Source organism: Mastomys coucha, unplaced genomic scaffold (assembly GCF_008632895.1).
Source record: "Mastomys coucha isolate ucsf_1 unplaced genomic scaffold, UCSF_Mcou_1 pScaffold3, whole genome shotgun sequence".
Taxonomy (NCBI): domain Eukaryota; kingdom Metazoa; phylum Chordata; class Mammalia; order Rodentia; family Muridae; genus Mastomys; species Mastomys coucha.
In genome coordinates this window covers 42,618,037-42,634,075 of record NW_022196909.1, presented here as the reverse complement: position 1 = coordinate 42,634,075, position 16,039 = coordinate 42,618,037, and the positions used below count along the sequence as shown (strand labels likewise).

The window sequence follows — 16,039 nt, the reverse complement described above, 5'->3', positions numbered from 1 at the left end:
TCCCTCCCTCCCTTCCTTTCCTTCCTCTCACCCTTCCCACTTCTCTTGGTACTCAGAAAAGAACCTAGGCCCTGGCACATGCTTAGCACACAAGCAGGCATTGCATGACCAAGCTGCAGCTCCAGCCCTGTAACTTGGAGCTTTCTGGATAATAATACCAGCCACGGCTATGTGTCTGCCAAGGGTGGGCTAGGGGCTGAGGCTACTTCCCCCCTGTCCCAAGGCCTTTGTTCAGTTCTTTTTGAGATGCTCTTGTGCCCCCTTAGGAAGGATGGCTCTTTGGTTTGGATGAGAACTACCTGAAAATGACACACATATTGGGTCACCGTGGCCAGGTTAGGACCAGGATGGGAAGATTTGTCTGTGTATTTCGGGTCCCGCTGTCTGATTTTGTGCCTTCCTTAGTTTCCATCTGGGGAATGTGGGCGGTTTTAGCTAGGTACTTCCAGAATGTCAGGTGAACTTTGCACACAGTCCCATCTTGCAGAAGAATAGCAAGAAAAATAACGACACAGCCTATCCTGTCCTTCTGTCCCCCGTTAGGCTCCTGGAGGTGACAAGTATGAGGCCAGATGGCAAGTTGCGGGGTAAGGGCTTTCTTGAACCTCTCTCCATGGCCACCTTCTTCATTATGTCTCGATGCTGGTCCCTCTGAGGTAGGGAAGGGGAAGAGGGGAGGAGAGAAAAGGGAGGATAAAAGTGGACCAAGAGGGAGGAGAGATGAGGAACAAAGATGAGAGGAAGGACAGAAAGGGGGAAAAGAGGGGAGAGAAGAAAGGGGAGGAAGAAGAGGACTCAGAATTCTGTTCGACAGAATAGTGGCCACTACAGTTGTCCTACCTCCATGCCAGAACCCATGCTCCTTTCTTTATACAACAGAAAAGGATTTCAGGTGGCCATTGCTGACCATGGTCCCATGGCCATTGCTGACTGTGGTCCTGTGGTCATTGTTGACTGTGGTCATTGCTGATCACGATACTGTAGCCATCGCAGACGATGGTCTTATAGCCATCACCGACCGTGGTCCTGTAGCCATCGCAGACCACGGACCTGTGGCCATTGCCGACCGTGGTCCTGCGGTCCTCGGTGACTCTGGTCTTGTGGTCATTGCCGACCGAGGTCCTGTGGCTGTCGGTGACCGTGTTCTTGTGGTCATGGCCAGCCGTGACCCTGAGGCCCTTGGTGACCATGGTCACATGATCATTGCCAACTGAGATCCTGTGGCCTTTGGTGACCTTGGTCTTGTGGTCCTTGCCGACCGAGGTCGAGTGGTCCTTATTGACTGTGGTCATTGCCAAGAAAATGACTTCAGTTTGCCATGGATAACTGGTCTTGTGGCTTTTGCTATGTGGAACAGGTTGGGAAGAGAGGCTCAGAGGCTCTGGAGGAAAAGAGATACAGCCACAATGGCCTTGGAATGAGGAGTGAGACCATAAACCAGAGGTTGCCAGTGGTTCTAGGAACTAGAAGTATGCAGAGACAGGCTCCTTTAGGGAGGGGCCACCCCTGTTAGCACTGCAGCCAGGAGCCTGTGTGGGCCTTCTGCCCTGTGGGACAGAGCTGGGGAGGTTGTGCTGGCTTTGGCCACTGACTTTGTGACAACACAGAGCTCTACCTAATCCTCACCCCGCCCTCATGGTATTGCAGACAGGACATAGGTGTTTGGTTGTCACCAGCTCCCTGTCTGTCCTTCTTTGACACGAGGCAGAAGGAACCAGGTCCAGCTCTCAGAAGCCATCCTCAACCCGTGCTTCCCTTTCTGCTTCGGCAGCCTCCCGTGCCCTCCCACCCCCGGACACACAGACCTTCGAGTCTTCCCATTCTCCTTTCTCAGGCTGCCCCTCCCCGCCCCCCCCATGGCATCTGTGAGCTCCTCAGCATCACAGGGCAGCATTCCTTGACACCAGGCGCCCACCTGCTGGTTATCTGAGAGCTGTGAGCTTTGGTTGGGAGGAACCAAAGGCTCTGAAATGGATCTTGTGGGAGATGGTGGTTCTGTAGTCTGTCATCAACCTGAAATCCTGTGAGTGGCCACCAGCCCAAGGATACCTTCCTCTACCACCTTCTCCACGGCCCCAGGGGAGTACCACAGGCCAAAGGCCGGTGGACAAGAACATAGGAGAGCAGACAACGGTCTTACTCAGTGAGGAGCCAGCTGCTTGAGGAGATGAAGGCAGGGCGGCACAGCTGGAGGGGAGCCTGGACCTGCTGAGACAGTGGGCTGCTGAGGCAAGCAGGTTCAGGATGAGGAGGTGACAAAGGTATGTGATCTGGATGGGTCCCACTGAACAGCATCCCAAGCAGACAGTGTCTGCTCTTGCAGAAGGTCCTGGCGACATTCAGTGTAGGAAGAGAGGCATCGTGACTCAACTGTGAGGGAGCCACTGTGCTTCATACTTGAGCCAGACATGCAGGAGGGGTCTCGGGGGCCCACTGCTCATGACTGAGTCCACGGCTAGGATGGGCTGGAGCTATGTGTGTACATGTGTGTACATGCGTGTACACATGTGTACCTATGGGAGGGTAGGCATATGGATGCACATGCCAGGTACTTGAGGGAAAGTGTACATGTATGTGTGTGGGGGGGTATCTTGGGCAGGGGGACAAAGGTCCATGTCACAGAGAGGTCAAAGGGCAAACCCTAACCATCTCAACAAGAGGAACAATGACCTCAGAGCATACAAAACGCCCCGGCAGGATTGCATAGACCATGCCCAGTCTGGGGAGGAGGGAAGGTGACCTGGGTGTGTCCACACATGGCTTGGCTGTCTTTGGCCAGTTTTGTAGGAAACAAAAAGCTTAGAAGCCAGGGGTAAAGACAGACTTCTGCTGGTATGTTTATGGCTTCCAGAGGGTAGCCATACTAGGAACAGATTTATTCAATGACACTTTTAAAACCTATTGTCACGTCACATACCATCCCTATGGTTTCTTGGGGACATCTGGCCCCACCCACTTTGGACGGCCGGGAGCCATGGCCTTAACCATGGCCTTGTGGAAAATTACTAGCTTACACATACAGCCCTGAGAGAACATGAGTAGTCTAAGAGTAAGAATATTTGTGGGTGTGGAGGACACTGTGACCCTTGCTTCCAGGAACTGAAGATTGCCACCTGGCCTCCTTGCCCAGGGCTCTTCCCCCTCCCTTGAAGCTTTCTCCTGCTTGTGCTTATATTGCCATCCCGGAAGTAAGGTTTTTCTTGGCTTGATCAGACAACTGTCTTGCTCTCATTCTTCTTGTCTCTTGTGTCTTTCAGTCTCTCTCTCCCCTGCCCTAGGTCCCTGTTGGATGCCCTGCGGGTGAGGGCAAAATGGCGCCCAATGTGGGGCGGGGAGGGGGACATCACAGTGTCCTCCACACCCACAAATATTCTTACTGTTTGACTACCCATGTTCTCTCAGGGCTGTAAGTGTAAGCTAGTAATTTTCCACAAGGCCATGGTTAAAGCTATGGCTCCCTGCATGGGACTGTCCTGAGGAAGGGCCAGGTGGGTCAGGAATCATGAGCTTGTGGTTCATTGAGCAGCCTGCACTGCACCGGGTCCCATCTGATGCCAAGCAAAGTCGCAGCCAGTGGTGAGCATGCTGTGAACACGTTCCCCTCTGGCTTGCATTCAGCATCTGAAAACCTTGATTGACAAGCTTCACTTCTAATGTTTGTTTCCATTCAGCAGACGAGCCAGGGTCAGGGTGGTACCTTTGCGTGGAAGACAAATGGCGGCTGCCTATTTTGTGCCTACTTAGTGTTGGTGAGGAGTGACAACTGCCTCCCCTCCCTAGCACTAGCTCCTTGGGTGACTGGACACTCTCATGCCTCATGCCTCAGAGGTTATGTGGACATCACCAGAGTCCAAGAGGGAAGGTGCTCTTAGGGGGTAGGACAGAGCAAATAACACCCCTGGGCTATGCCTTGCCACATTAGGCAGGTTTAAAGGCCACAGGTGGTTGGTTATCGGGCCTAGACTTGAACTGTCCCGGACTCCTGCTCAGGGACTTTTACCTGTTTGTGTCTGGTGTTCTCCAAAGAAGCAGAACCTACGCAGGCCTGTCATTCCCACCTCTCTGGAAGCTGAGACAGGAGGCTCACAAGTTACAAGTTAGTCTGGGCTTTGGAATGAGTTCAAGGGCAGCTGGGGTAATTTAGTAAGATCTTGTCTCAAGATAAAAAAGGGGAGGAGCTGGGAATTTAGCTCAGTGGTAGAGTTACTTAGCCTGGCATGTGAAAAGTTCTGGGTTCATGCCCAAGTCATCATCATTATCATAATCTCTCTCACACTGAGATGATTTGCCACCTTAACTACAAACTAAGTGACAATAAGTTTTGTCTGACATAAAGAGTTGAGGCTGAGCTGGGCAGTAGTGGCACACGCCTTTAATCCCAGCACTTGGGAGGCAGAGGCAGGTGGATTTCTGAGTTCGAGGCCAGCCTGGTCTACAGAGTGAGTTCCAGAATAGCCAGGGCTGTCAAAAACCTGTCTCAGAAAAGAAAGAGAGAGAGAGAGAGAGAGAGAGAGAGAGAGAGAGAGAGAGAGAGAGAGAGAGAGAGAGAGAGACTTCATCTTACAAGAGCCCTCCAAACTGACACTCAAATTACCACAGGATGGAAGCTGGGCTCGCTGGTGCCCAGGGTGGGGATCAGTCTTTCCCACTGTGTGGGACCAGTCTCCCGCCTGTGTGTTAGGGAGCCCACTTGTAGACTGGCTGCAGGTTGCTGGCACTGCCATAATATTCTATATGGGTTACAGTTACACTCCCTAAAAATATTCCTTATTTGTCTGAAGTCCAACTTTGATTGGGCATTCTGTGTTTTTTACCCTGGCACACTTGGTCTACTCTTCTGGAGTCAGAAAATACAGGGCTGGGCCAGGTGACCAAAGACAGCCAGGCTCAGCATCAAGACAGCAGCTGCAGGGATGTGTGTGCACATGGTAGAACTCTTATATCTCCTTGTCCTACATCTTAGCCTATCTTATGGTAGTTCTCCTCCTGCCCAGGCTACCCAGGTCATCCAAGTCCCATTGACTTGGCCATCCCACCCTCCTGGAGCACACATATCTACCAGCCATGCGTTCTAGAAGGGACCCCAGTGTTTGGAAATGGAGGGTTCTAGTTACTCTGAAAAATCCAAGCTGGGGTCTAGAAGAAAGAGGAGCGAGCCGGACATGGTGTTCCTTCACAGAGGTGATCTGAATCCCCTTGGCTTGAGACAAAGAAGTGAAGGCAAGTGTGTGACCATCCTGACAGGAGTGAAGAGATGCTGCAGAGACCATATGCCCCGCCCGTTAGCCACCAGACACTGAGGCAGTTGACACCCCAAGGAACTGGGATGTTTCCAGGTGTCTCCTGCTGGAAGGAAGAAAAAGGCTAGCTCTCATGCCAGCAAGAGAGGAGCTTGTCTCCCAGGAAGAGATTTCCCACAGTTCTGACAACTTGTCAGCCCACCTTGCTGGAGAGTCCAGGGTTGGATGGGACCACATCTTGGCTGGGGTTGCTTAATTACACAAACCTCTCGCTCTCTATCTAAACCTGAGGACCCCTGCAGAGTCACTGTGTCTCTTTGTTCCTCCTCCCAGTGTGGCCAGACAGAGTCTCTTCTGCGTTCATCCCCCTGCCTAATAGATCTGTTGAAGACAAATGCTAGGACTTGAGTTTCCGGGGCCATCGGGGCTCAAGCTCTGGACCCCAATAGTTCCGGTGACAGCTATGTGCCTTCATCAAATTCCGAGCTAAGAGGATCAAAGCATGAGGGTGGCAGGGTGGTCCTTCGGAGAGGCCCCTGTTGGTTTGGAAGGACTTGGGCACCTGCTAGGGAGCTCTAAGGGCAGAGCCGCTGGGACATCCTCAGTGGTACCTCAGCCTCCCTGGTGACCACCAGCAAAGCAGTGGTCACCAAATGGCCAAGAGACTCTCTTACTGAGATGTGGAGCCATGACAGGGTACCTAGTCCAGGACAGATGGTACCCTCCTATATATGTGTCCAGAGCTCCTGCAGCAGGACAGACACAGGCTCAGTGGCATGGCTGTGCCACTGTGCACAGGGGGAGGCAGGAGCTAGATGACACCCAGGTCTCCATGGGAGCTACTGAAGAGGGGGGTTTATTTGGCTTTACCCATCCATATAAGGGCTCACCAAACCCAGGCCTGCCCAGGTCTCAAGGACCATGCTTAACAGTATTTGGGTGGATCCTGGGACCTAAGCATCATTATCAGATGTGGGTGTGGTGGCAGGGAGGTTGGGAGCAACCCAGATGGGAAAGGCAGGTCCTCTTTGGATCAAGAGCTGGCATGGGGACTCTCCATCCCAGCCCACAGCAGGAGGGAGGCTGAGGGCCTTCAGAGACACACCCTGAACTCACCAAGAGCTTGATGCCACTTAGCCCGGGGGCAGAGTCCACTAGATGTTAGAAGTGACTGCCACTCACCTTTCTGCTCTGGTGTCCAGCATCTGTCACACGTCTGCCCCAGCCAGTGCCGTAGAGAGAGATGGCATGAGGAGGGTGGAGGATGCGCATCTCAGGACTGCGGGGCAGCACCTCCTCTCTTCAGTAGAATTAGCTTCAGAGCTTTTGTTCTAGCATTCCCATGTGAATGACAAAGTCTGGAAGACCTCACAGCCCAGCCAGCACTCCATGGGAAGGGTGAGGTGGGGGCTAAATCAGTGCTGGATCCCTGGGCTAACCAGGACAGCTCTGTGCGTTTCTCATTGGCCTGGATTCCCGAGCTAACCAATGGACTGCCCTGCACGTGCCTTTCCCATTGAGCATGTGGTGCTGGTCTGTTTATTTCTTCGGCTGAGAGCTCAGTTTTTGGAGCTGGGTCTTTCCAAAACAGAATCAGTGGGAAGCCCATCGTGATTGCTGTGAGGCGCTTACCAAGCAAGAAAGCCATCGGGTTTTAAAAGATGTGTTTAAAGTGATCAAATAATTGGGTTTTAAAAGATGTGTTTAAAGTGATCAAATAATTGAACATTTTTTTTCTGTTTTTTTTTTTTTTTAATCCGCCTGCCTCTGCCTCCCAAGTGCTGGGATTAAAGGTGTGCGCCACCACTGCTCAGCTTTTTTTTCTTTTTTGTTTGTTTTTGGAGGTAACCCTGACATCTATAACCATCTTTCCTCATGTTGGTCTGGCTGGGCTTCCTATTTTCTGGGTCAGTGTGAGAGGAGGTGTGCTTAGGGCTCCTTCCATCAGTGCTGGCTTCTCACCCCTGGGGGTAACCTATGGTCTGCATTACTTCTGATTCGGAGCCAGCTGTTAGGCAGGTAACTAGGAGCTGTCCAAGGTGTCATACGTCTGTTTCCCCAGCACTTAGGAGGCTGAGACAGGAGGATCAGGAACTCAAGTTTGAGCTACATAACAAACTTTAAATCTTAGGCCAGCAGGGACTTACGTGAGACTGCCTTACAAAGATTGAAATGAAACCCAAACAACAAAAACCTGAAAGCTAACTGCTCCAGTATTGTTCTCTTTTGTCTGCTTCTGCGGCCTGCCTGCATGTGAGCAAGAGCGAGTCTCAGCTTCACGGTAGCGCTTGAGCAATACCCTGGTGACTATGCAGGTACGGACACCTAACATACAAAACAGACGGTTCTGCCCCTTGCTCAAAGTCCACCTGGCACTTAAAAAACCTGGCAAGGCCCCTGAGTGTGCCCACAGCAGCCATGGTCCTAGCCAGGTTTTCTGGTTCCAACTCTGGGCAGCTGGAAAAAGGTCTGGAAACTGAAGGGCTCCTCCGTACAACCCACCCCTCCCAGTCTGCCAGTGGTTTCTGGATTCCAGGACCTGGAGTGGAAGACCCGTGCCCTTACATCTCCCACAGGGATGTCCCTCAACACCTTATTACGTCCTGCCTACCCTGGCGGCTGCTCAATGTCCCCACCCTCTGTGCTGTATTCTTCAAGGATTGAAATGCATCCGTGCACTTTTGGAACTCTCCAGAGAAGCATGGGGAGAGAGGATCTTTTGCTTGTCCTGGCCATGGGAAGGAGTAAGCTGACTATTTCTGGAAGGCCTTGGGTCCATGTATATGGATGGACCTAGCTCACTGCACTGTTGGGAATGGAGTGAGGCTAGAGAAGCCATCTGTGTCCCCATAATGGGGTTCTTGAGGGAGGAGAGGGACATAGCACCCAGGACCTTGGGATTTCTGATGTAAATGTGCCCCCTGTGCTTTAACAAAGAAACTGATATCAGGAGAAGAATCCCCCTACAGAAGGATGTTTTTCTCACATATGTCCACTTCTGAGCCCCCAAAAGAAAAAAAAAAGGGATTCCATCCATGCTTTTTTTTGTAAAGAGCAATATAAATATATTTTCATATAGATAAAATACAATAAATAGGTGTTGGTCATGACATGTGCATCAGGCTGCACAGCAGGGGTCGCTGGGAGAGCCGGGGCCCTAGAGACTGCCAGGGCCTATGTATTTGAGGTAAAATGTGATAGCAACTGTCCCTTGAAGGCACAATTCCTGCAGGAACAGGCCGGGAGCACCGAGATTGGGTGGCAGCCCTGGGCCTCAGCCTGAAGGAGCCCAGGGTCACTTGAAATATGGCCACCAGTCACCAGGACTGCGGTTCCGGTGTAGCCCCAAGCTGGGGGCAGGGGAAGAGCCAGCTCAGAGAGAGTCTAAAGAGGTGTACAGGCATCTCCACCTGCCCCAGGACCAGAGAGGGCTGGTGGGTCCTGCCTGCTGCACATGCCTAGCTGGTGGAGGTTTGGTGGCAGGGGAGGCAGAGGGGTCCAGGGTAACTTCAGCCAGTCCTCAGCTTCAGGACCCTGGAGAGGGGCTCTTTGGCGCTGGAGTAGATGAGGTATGAGCCGGTAGTGGTGTTAAAGGCCTCCCAGTCCCGACAGCCAAAGGTGGGAAGTTTGTGTACTGCCACGAAGCCCTCATAGCCTTGCCACCTGTGGGAGAGAGAGTCAGCCTGGTCCCCTCCACACTGGTGCTCCGAGGGTCAAGTGGGAAACCGAGGCCCAGGAGAGGAACTGGCCCCATCCCAGATCCCAGAGCTCTTTCACATCTGTTCCAAGAAGCTGTCCCAGGCACCCTAAGTATTTGGGAGAGTGGACTCAGGAGGCCTGGCTGCTCTTGTCTCAGCCCTCAGAACCAGGCTCCCTCCAAGCACAGGGCACTCTGCCATCAGCCTGGACAGCTACAGTCCCTGCAGTCCATTCCAAGGCCAGCAGGTTCCCGTAGGTTCCCGTAGGTTGCCGTGCCAAAGGACACGTTCCCCATAGTTGGCTCCACGGTCACAGGACAGAGTCCCCAAGTGGCTGCCGCCTAGGTCAAAGGGCTGCAGTGGCTGTTAATATTTTCCAACATTATTTTGTCAAAGGCGCTGATCCTCAAACCCAGCAGGTGAGGGCAGGCTCTGCCACATTATGAGAACCAGTCATGTCACCCTGTGTGGTTGGGCTAGCTCGGCACAGTGACACCCTCCACTGTGTTCTCCTGGACATTCTTGCCCGTGGCTTTTGCCCATTTCCCTACGTTAAAGGCATCTGCTTGCTGTTGATCAGCAGGGTTGCTGTGTGTGTGTGTGTGTGTGTGTGTGTGTGTGTGTGTGTGCATGTGTGTGTGTGTGTATGGTGTGTGTGTGTGTATGTGCGTGTGTGTATAGTGTGTGTGTATATGTGTGTGTATGTGTGTGTGCGTGTGTATATGGTGTGTGTGTGTATGTGCGTGTATGTATGATGTGTGTGTGCATGTGTGGTATGTGTGTATGGTGTGTGTGTGTATGTGTGTATGTGCGTGTATGTGTATATGGTGTGTGTGTGTATGTGCATGTGTGTATATGCGTGTGTGTGTATGTGTGTGTGCATGTGTGTGTGTATGGTGTGTGTGTATGTGTGTATGTGTGTGTGTATGGTGTGTGTGTATGTGTGGTATGTGTGTGTGTGTGTGTATGGTGTATGTGTGTGTGTGGTGTGAATGTAGTGTATGTGCATGTATGTGTGGTATGTGTATATGTGATGTGTTATATTGTCTTTGTGTGTGTGTATGTGTGTTTGTATATGTTTATGTGTCTGTGTCTGTGTGCATGCATGCATGTGTGTGTGCTGGTTTGCATGCACATGTGTGTGGAGGTCAGAAATAGATTTGGGGTATCTTTCTCAATTACCCTCATTTTCTCAGGATCTCTCATTGAACCCACAGCTTATTGAATTGGCTGGGCCAGCTGAACAAAGAGCCCCAGAGACAGGTTTATCTCCAGTGCCCCAGGGCTGGGATTCCACACATGGGCTGGCATTTGTGGGGGCTCTGGGAATTGAACCTGGGTCCTTTTCAGTAAGACTTTACTAAGACATCTCCTGAGTCCTTTCAAAGTTTCTGGGCCACCATATTATTCAACAGGAATTCATTTTTTCTTCTTAAATGTATTTCTTTTATTTTATGTGTATGAGTGTTTTGCTTGTATATGTATGTGTGTCTTGTGACCTTCCCACACTGCAAGTGTGGAATTGGAGTTATGAATGGCTGGGAGTCACCATGTGGGTGCTGAGAACTGAATCAGGGGTCTTCTGGAAGAGCAGCGAGTGCTCTTAGCTACCGAGCCATCTATCCTTTAACAGAATTAAAGGAATTCTACCCCTTTATAATTTACTTTGTCATGCTCAAAAGACTACAACAATGAATCTGAAAGTCTAAGCAAAGCCATAAAGGAGACTGAAGCATTTCAGGAGGGTGGAGACCTGAAGAAGCAGGTAAGTGTGAGGGAGAGGGGGTCACAAGATGTCCCAGAAACTGTCCTGGTGACAGGTGCAGAGAGAAGCTGCATGGTATCCTTATAAAGTTAGACACTACAGGATGTCACAGATAAACTTCCCTTCCTAGCCGAAACCAGAGTCTGAGCTACGCCTGGAATCCGGAAGGATGCAGAAGTTGTTCCGTGAGCCTGCAATTGGAATCTGGGATGAAGAAAGTCTGAGTCGGCCTCAGTGGCCCAGCTCAGAACAAATTTCTCACTGTCTGCCGTCCATCATCACACCAGCAGATCGATTTCTCCCACCCCGAGTGCTATGGACGCCTAAGGAAATCAGGAGCCTGGCAGGCCGCTCAGCATCTCTATAGCAGGGACCTTTTTAGATCAAAGCCACGAGCAGAACTGTTGGCTGCCACTGCTGCTGTCCAAGGTAGTCCTGGAACGTTGAGCTAGTTAGGCAACTAACTAGGCCGTTGAAGCCTTGCCAACTAAGGGTGCCACTACCTTCATGGCCGAGACAGCCAGTGTGGCGAGGGCCCTGAGACTCCTCCCAAGAGAGAAGCCTTCAGAGTCATTAGATAATGACTTCAGGTGACTAGATGCAAAAAACTGACAAAATGCTGGAAATGGAATCAACCCCTACTCATGGCTAAACACCCAAGAACCACTAGAATAAATGCAAGGAGAGTGTCTCAATATAAGAGGAAAACCAGGCCCCATAAATTCCCACTTAGCACGCCCATCTAGACATCTTTAGCTGATCATCATTATCTGAGGGGTGTGGCCCTCGGGATGTAACAGATACAGGCTGGCATCAGATTCCCTGCCCTGGACAGACCTGGGAAAACACACCCTCAGGCTGATGGTCTTGACTTGTTCTGAGCCAGGGGTCACCTGTGAGGGGACGGAAGTAACCCCCCTCCACACCACCCCCATACTATAAACCCTGAGGTGAGAGGATGACCGTTGGCCTTCAGCAGAACTTACCTATAAATAATACTGTTCACTGAGAAGGTGTTTCCATCAAAGGAGTTCGCCACCACCAGGAAGTGATCTTCTCCCACAGAGAAGAACTCCCAGTCCAGGGCACTGCGGAGACAGGGGCAGGGCAAAGACACTGACACCTTTGGAGAGCCGATGCCAGGCCCCGTGTTGGACTCTGGGCAGGTCTTGTCTCCTGAGTTACATCTCGATCTCCCACTATGCAATGTCTTCCTTCCTTTTGTTTTTTAAGATTTATCTTGGGGCTGGAAAGATGGTTCAGCAGTTAAGAGCACTGGCTGCTCTTCCAGAGGTCCTGAGTTCAATTGCCAGCAACCACATGGTGGCTCACAACCATCTGTAATGGGATCTGATGCCCTCTTCTGGTGTCTGAAGACACCTACTGTGTACTCATATACATAAAATAAATAAATAAATTTATAAAAATAAATAAACATTTGTTGTTGAGACAGGGTTTCTGTGTGTAGCCCTGGCTGTCCTGGAACTCATTCTGTAGACCAGGCTGGCCTCGAACTCTGAAATCCGCCCGCCTCTGCCTCCCAAGTGCTGGGATTAAAGGTGTGCACCACCACTGCCCGGCATAAATAAACATTTAAAAAGATTAGGCTGAAGTAGAAGGCCCCTCCTCCCTTTCTTACCTTCCTGGACCACAGCCAGGAAGTCTGTTTTGGGAGACATCCCGTCTGTGTACTGCCTTGCCACGATCCCCCTTGCATCTTTAGAGCCACGCATTCCCATGAATACACAGTACCTGTGTGTCCCGTGACCCCACAGATATCCACCTTACATTTACTTGACTGTTGGCCCTTAGAAGAGTCTAAATTCCCTCAGTGTTCTCTCTCTGTCTAGACGAGGAGTACCTGGCACTCAGGAGGGGCAGTGAATGTCTCTAGTAGCTCTCAAAGAACCCTGTGGGAGTTCCTGCTGCATTCTGGGTTGGTAACCACACTGGGCCTAGACTGAAACTCAACTCGGTGAAACCACACTGGGCCTAGACTGAAACTCAACTCTCGGCTGGACTGTCCGGACAGTGTAGCTGCGGCTTACTTGGAGGTAGTCAGAGTCCTCCTAGAGGAATACCAGGTGGGTGGGGACAACTCTGCCTTCTCAGTGCTGACCTGGTGGCCTTGCAGAGCAGGTGGGTCAGGATCTAGCAGCGCATGGTGGGAGGGGACGCCTGCCTGAGCCCTTGGATCTCTCTGATGCTCATGCCTGTATCATGACAGACGAACCATTTCTCCTTGTGGAGGTGCCCGGGCTTCTCTTACTGAACTTACATCGCTAGGTTTTTCTTGTGAGAAAGAAGAAAGCAGCCACAGATACAGGGACAGCCATGGGGGTGGTCCTCGTTAGCATGGCTATCTGCTCTGGCCAGGTGTCCTGGGAGGAAGCTGGGGATGGCCCTGTGCCGCCCAACCATAGACTCACTCTGCCCTTGCAACCACCTGGTTGGTACCTGCAGGTGGGGATGTCCTGGAACTTGACAAAGGTCTGAGCCGTGATGTTCAGCTCGTAGATGACGGAGCTGAGGACGTAGGTGTCATTTTGTGCCTGCATCTGCACGTCGTAGCTGTGACTGTTTGCCACCGCGAGGAAGATCCTCTGGCCAATGTGGAAGACCTCCCAGTCTGCAGCACCGAATGTCTGGGGTAAATGAAGAGCGGTGGGAGGAGGCCCGGTGAGGATGGCTCCAGGTGCCCATGCCACCAATATCATCATCATCACCATCCGGGTGACCTAGAGCCAGCTCTCCCACTGAGACCGCCTGGTTGCCATCCTTTTACCAAGAGTCCAAAACAGAGTTCCCCTGCCCGCTTGCTCCAGAGGTCACTCAGCCCCATGAGGGGTGAGGTGGTGGGGGAAACGGAGTCCTTACCACAGACCTGAGGCTACGCGTTTATATGAGGGGCCTGCACAAAGGAAACGCATGGATGGTATTATATGTGGAAGGAGTGGGCTGGAGACATTCACAATCCTGGTCCAGGAGAGGGAGGCCCTGAGCAAGAGGGAATGTCACCAGAAGAGCCCTAGGAGGTATTCGACTGCCTCGGAAGACAGTGGGACAGGAGGTCAGGGCGTGGGGAGGAATGTGCTAGCCCATATAGGGGTCTAAGGCTAATTAAGGACAGTGTTCTACCAATGTTCAGGAGCTCCAAGCCACCGGCAGGGGCTCTGCGGTCTTAGCTCCTGCTCAGGTCTGTATCTTACGCCCTGGCCTACCCTTTGTGGAGGTGAGGGGTGAGCTCTGGAATGTGGCAGGTCAGGAGGTGGAGCTAGGATCGGGAGCCACAGTCCATCACCGACAAGGTTGGGCCTGAGGGCCTCAACAGAAAGGCTGCCCAGGAAGAGAGGATGGCGGAGGACGCAGAACTAAGGCCTGGGACTAAAAGTAGAACTTAGACACAGCAATGCAAAGGCTAGAAGCTAACTTCCGGAGGCCAGCGGGACCGACATCTCATTGTTAGAAGCTCGACTCTCCTCAGAGGGAGAAAATAGCACACGCAACTGCTGTAAGGAATCACCATGTCTACAAGCCCTATGGGGGCAGGGCTGAACCCTGCATTGGGTACAGTTGACTCCCGCTGGAATGTTAATCAAGTGATTCCCCTGTGTCTCAGGATAACACCTTGGGCCAGCATCTGTTGGGATTGCTCATTGATCCACGGGGACCTGAACCCAGGACAGGCATGTTCCAGCCACACAGCCAGTAGGAACCCATAGCTCTCCAGCAGGCTGCTTCTCTGAACAAGGCAGGCTTATCCTGGGGCCGACCCAGGTTGTCCTAACTGGGGACAGAGTGAGCCATGCTGTAGATCGTAGACAGATCAGTTGCATGCCCTTGCTTCAACTGACACCAAGGAGCCTCCTGCTTGAAGGGCATCTTGCACTGCCAGCGTGGGAAATGGCTCTGGAATTTCCATGTGTGTGTTCCTATGTGCGGGTGTACATACATATGTGTGCACATGTGTACAGAAGTCAGAGGTCAACACAAGTATTATTACCCAGCAACCATTTACTTTGTTGGATTTTTTTTGAGAGAGGGTCTCTCTGTAGGACCTGGGGTTCATCGATTAAGCTATCGGTGAGTCCCAGGGATCACTCACCTCTGTCTTTCTAGAATTTAAGATTACAAGCACGTGTTTACTTACTACACACATAAGTTGTTGGTGGTTTGTTTGTTTTTGTTTTTGAAGACAGGGTTTCTCTGTGTAGCCCCGGCTGTCCTAGAACTCACTCTGTAGACCAGGCTGGCCTCGAATTCAGAGATCCACCTGCCTCTGCCTCCCAAGTGCTGGGATTAAAGGCTTGCGCCACCACTGCCCAGCTCACTCCTAACTTTTCTACGAGGGTTCTAGGGACTAAATGGTAGCTAAGCGCTTTACCTACTCAACCATCTTCACAGCCCTCCTCTGGAGGGGTTTTTCCCCTCCTGCCCTCAGTACAGGTCAGTTAACTCCTTGTCGGCACACTACCCAAGAGGCCCTGTTCCCTCGCTGTCCATGGTCTGGCCGGCCAACAGAACGTAACAGCATTCTCACCACGGACAACAGAGGGCGCCAACACCCACCGAGCTCGGCCGCCCAGGTAGTGGGGCAAGAAGCAGCTGGGAATCCCAAGAGGAGCCATCTGGAAGGCTGATCCAGAAGGAGCCTGAGAAAGCCTGGGAGGCGTCAGATGAGATTCATCCGAGAGATGAGACTCTGAAGGACAAGAGGTCCTGGAGTCCTGGGCCACACAGTCCGGGGGTGGGTAGAGGCTTTTTAGATCAGTCTGCTTTCTCCGCACAGGGCTGCATCCATCTGCTGGGACCAGCTCCAGGGCTACCCCAGCTAACCCGCAGGACCTTGAGACTGCCAGACGCCCCACCCCCACCCAAGCGGGGCCTAGCGCAGGTGGCGCCCTGACACCGCCCTGCCTCTTGCAAGTCAATGCTGAAGAAATAATCCCAGTCTGTTACATACCTGTTACATACTCGGCAGGCCTACACGCCGGGGCACTCTCATGCCCACAGCACACGTGTACATGTATGTATACGCACATGAATCTGTGCGTGCCCATACACAGGAACATGTCCACACGCATATATGACACATTCCACGCAATGTCGGTGCACACGCTCGAATGTACGCGCACACATGTATACACGTGCGCATAGCTGTATACATATCACTTGCTGTCTGCTCGCCTGCGCTAATGGACCCTGAAGGGATGTGCACTGGAAACCCTGGTACTGGCTGCTCTGTGCCACACCCCAGGGTAGCTGGAGACCTAAGAGTAAGAGCACGCTCTCCTGAAACTGTATAACTTCCTGTTAGGAAGGTGTTAGGAGGTGTC

General features: G+C 52.0%; 1 protein-coding gene across 1 annotated transcript in view; it reads right to left on the bottom strand.

The window, feature by feature from the left end:
• Positions 1 to 8,288: 8,288 nt before the first annotated feature.
• The window catches only part of Tspear (thrombospondin type laminin G domain and EAR repeats), a 224,462-nt gene continuing 216,711 nt past the window's right edge, over positions 8,289 to 16,039 (bottom strand). The window contains exons 10-12 of the mRNA XM_031346936.1: positions 13,161 to 13,348; positions 11,690 to 11,791; positions 8,289 to 8,903 (exon numbers count right to left, since the gene is read on the bottom strand). Coding sequence (XP_031202796.1) covers positions 8,750 to 8,903; positions 11,690 to 11,791; positions 13,161 to 13,348 — 444 coding nt within the window. The 3' untranslated portion in view covers positions 8,289 to 8,749. The remainder of the gene's footprint in view (positions 8,904 to 11,689; positions 11,792 to 13,160; positions 13,349 to 16,039) is intronic.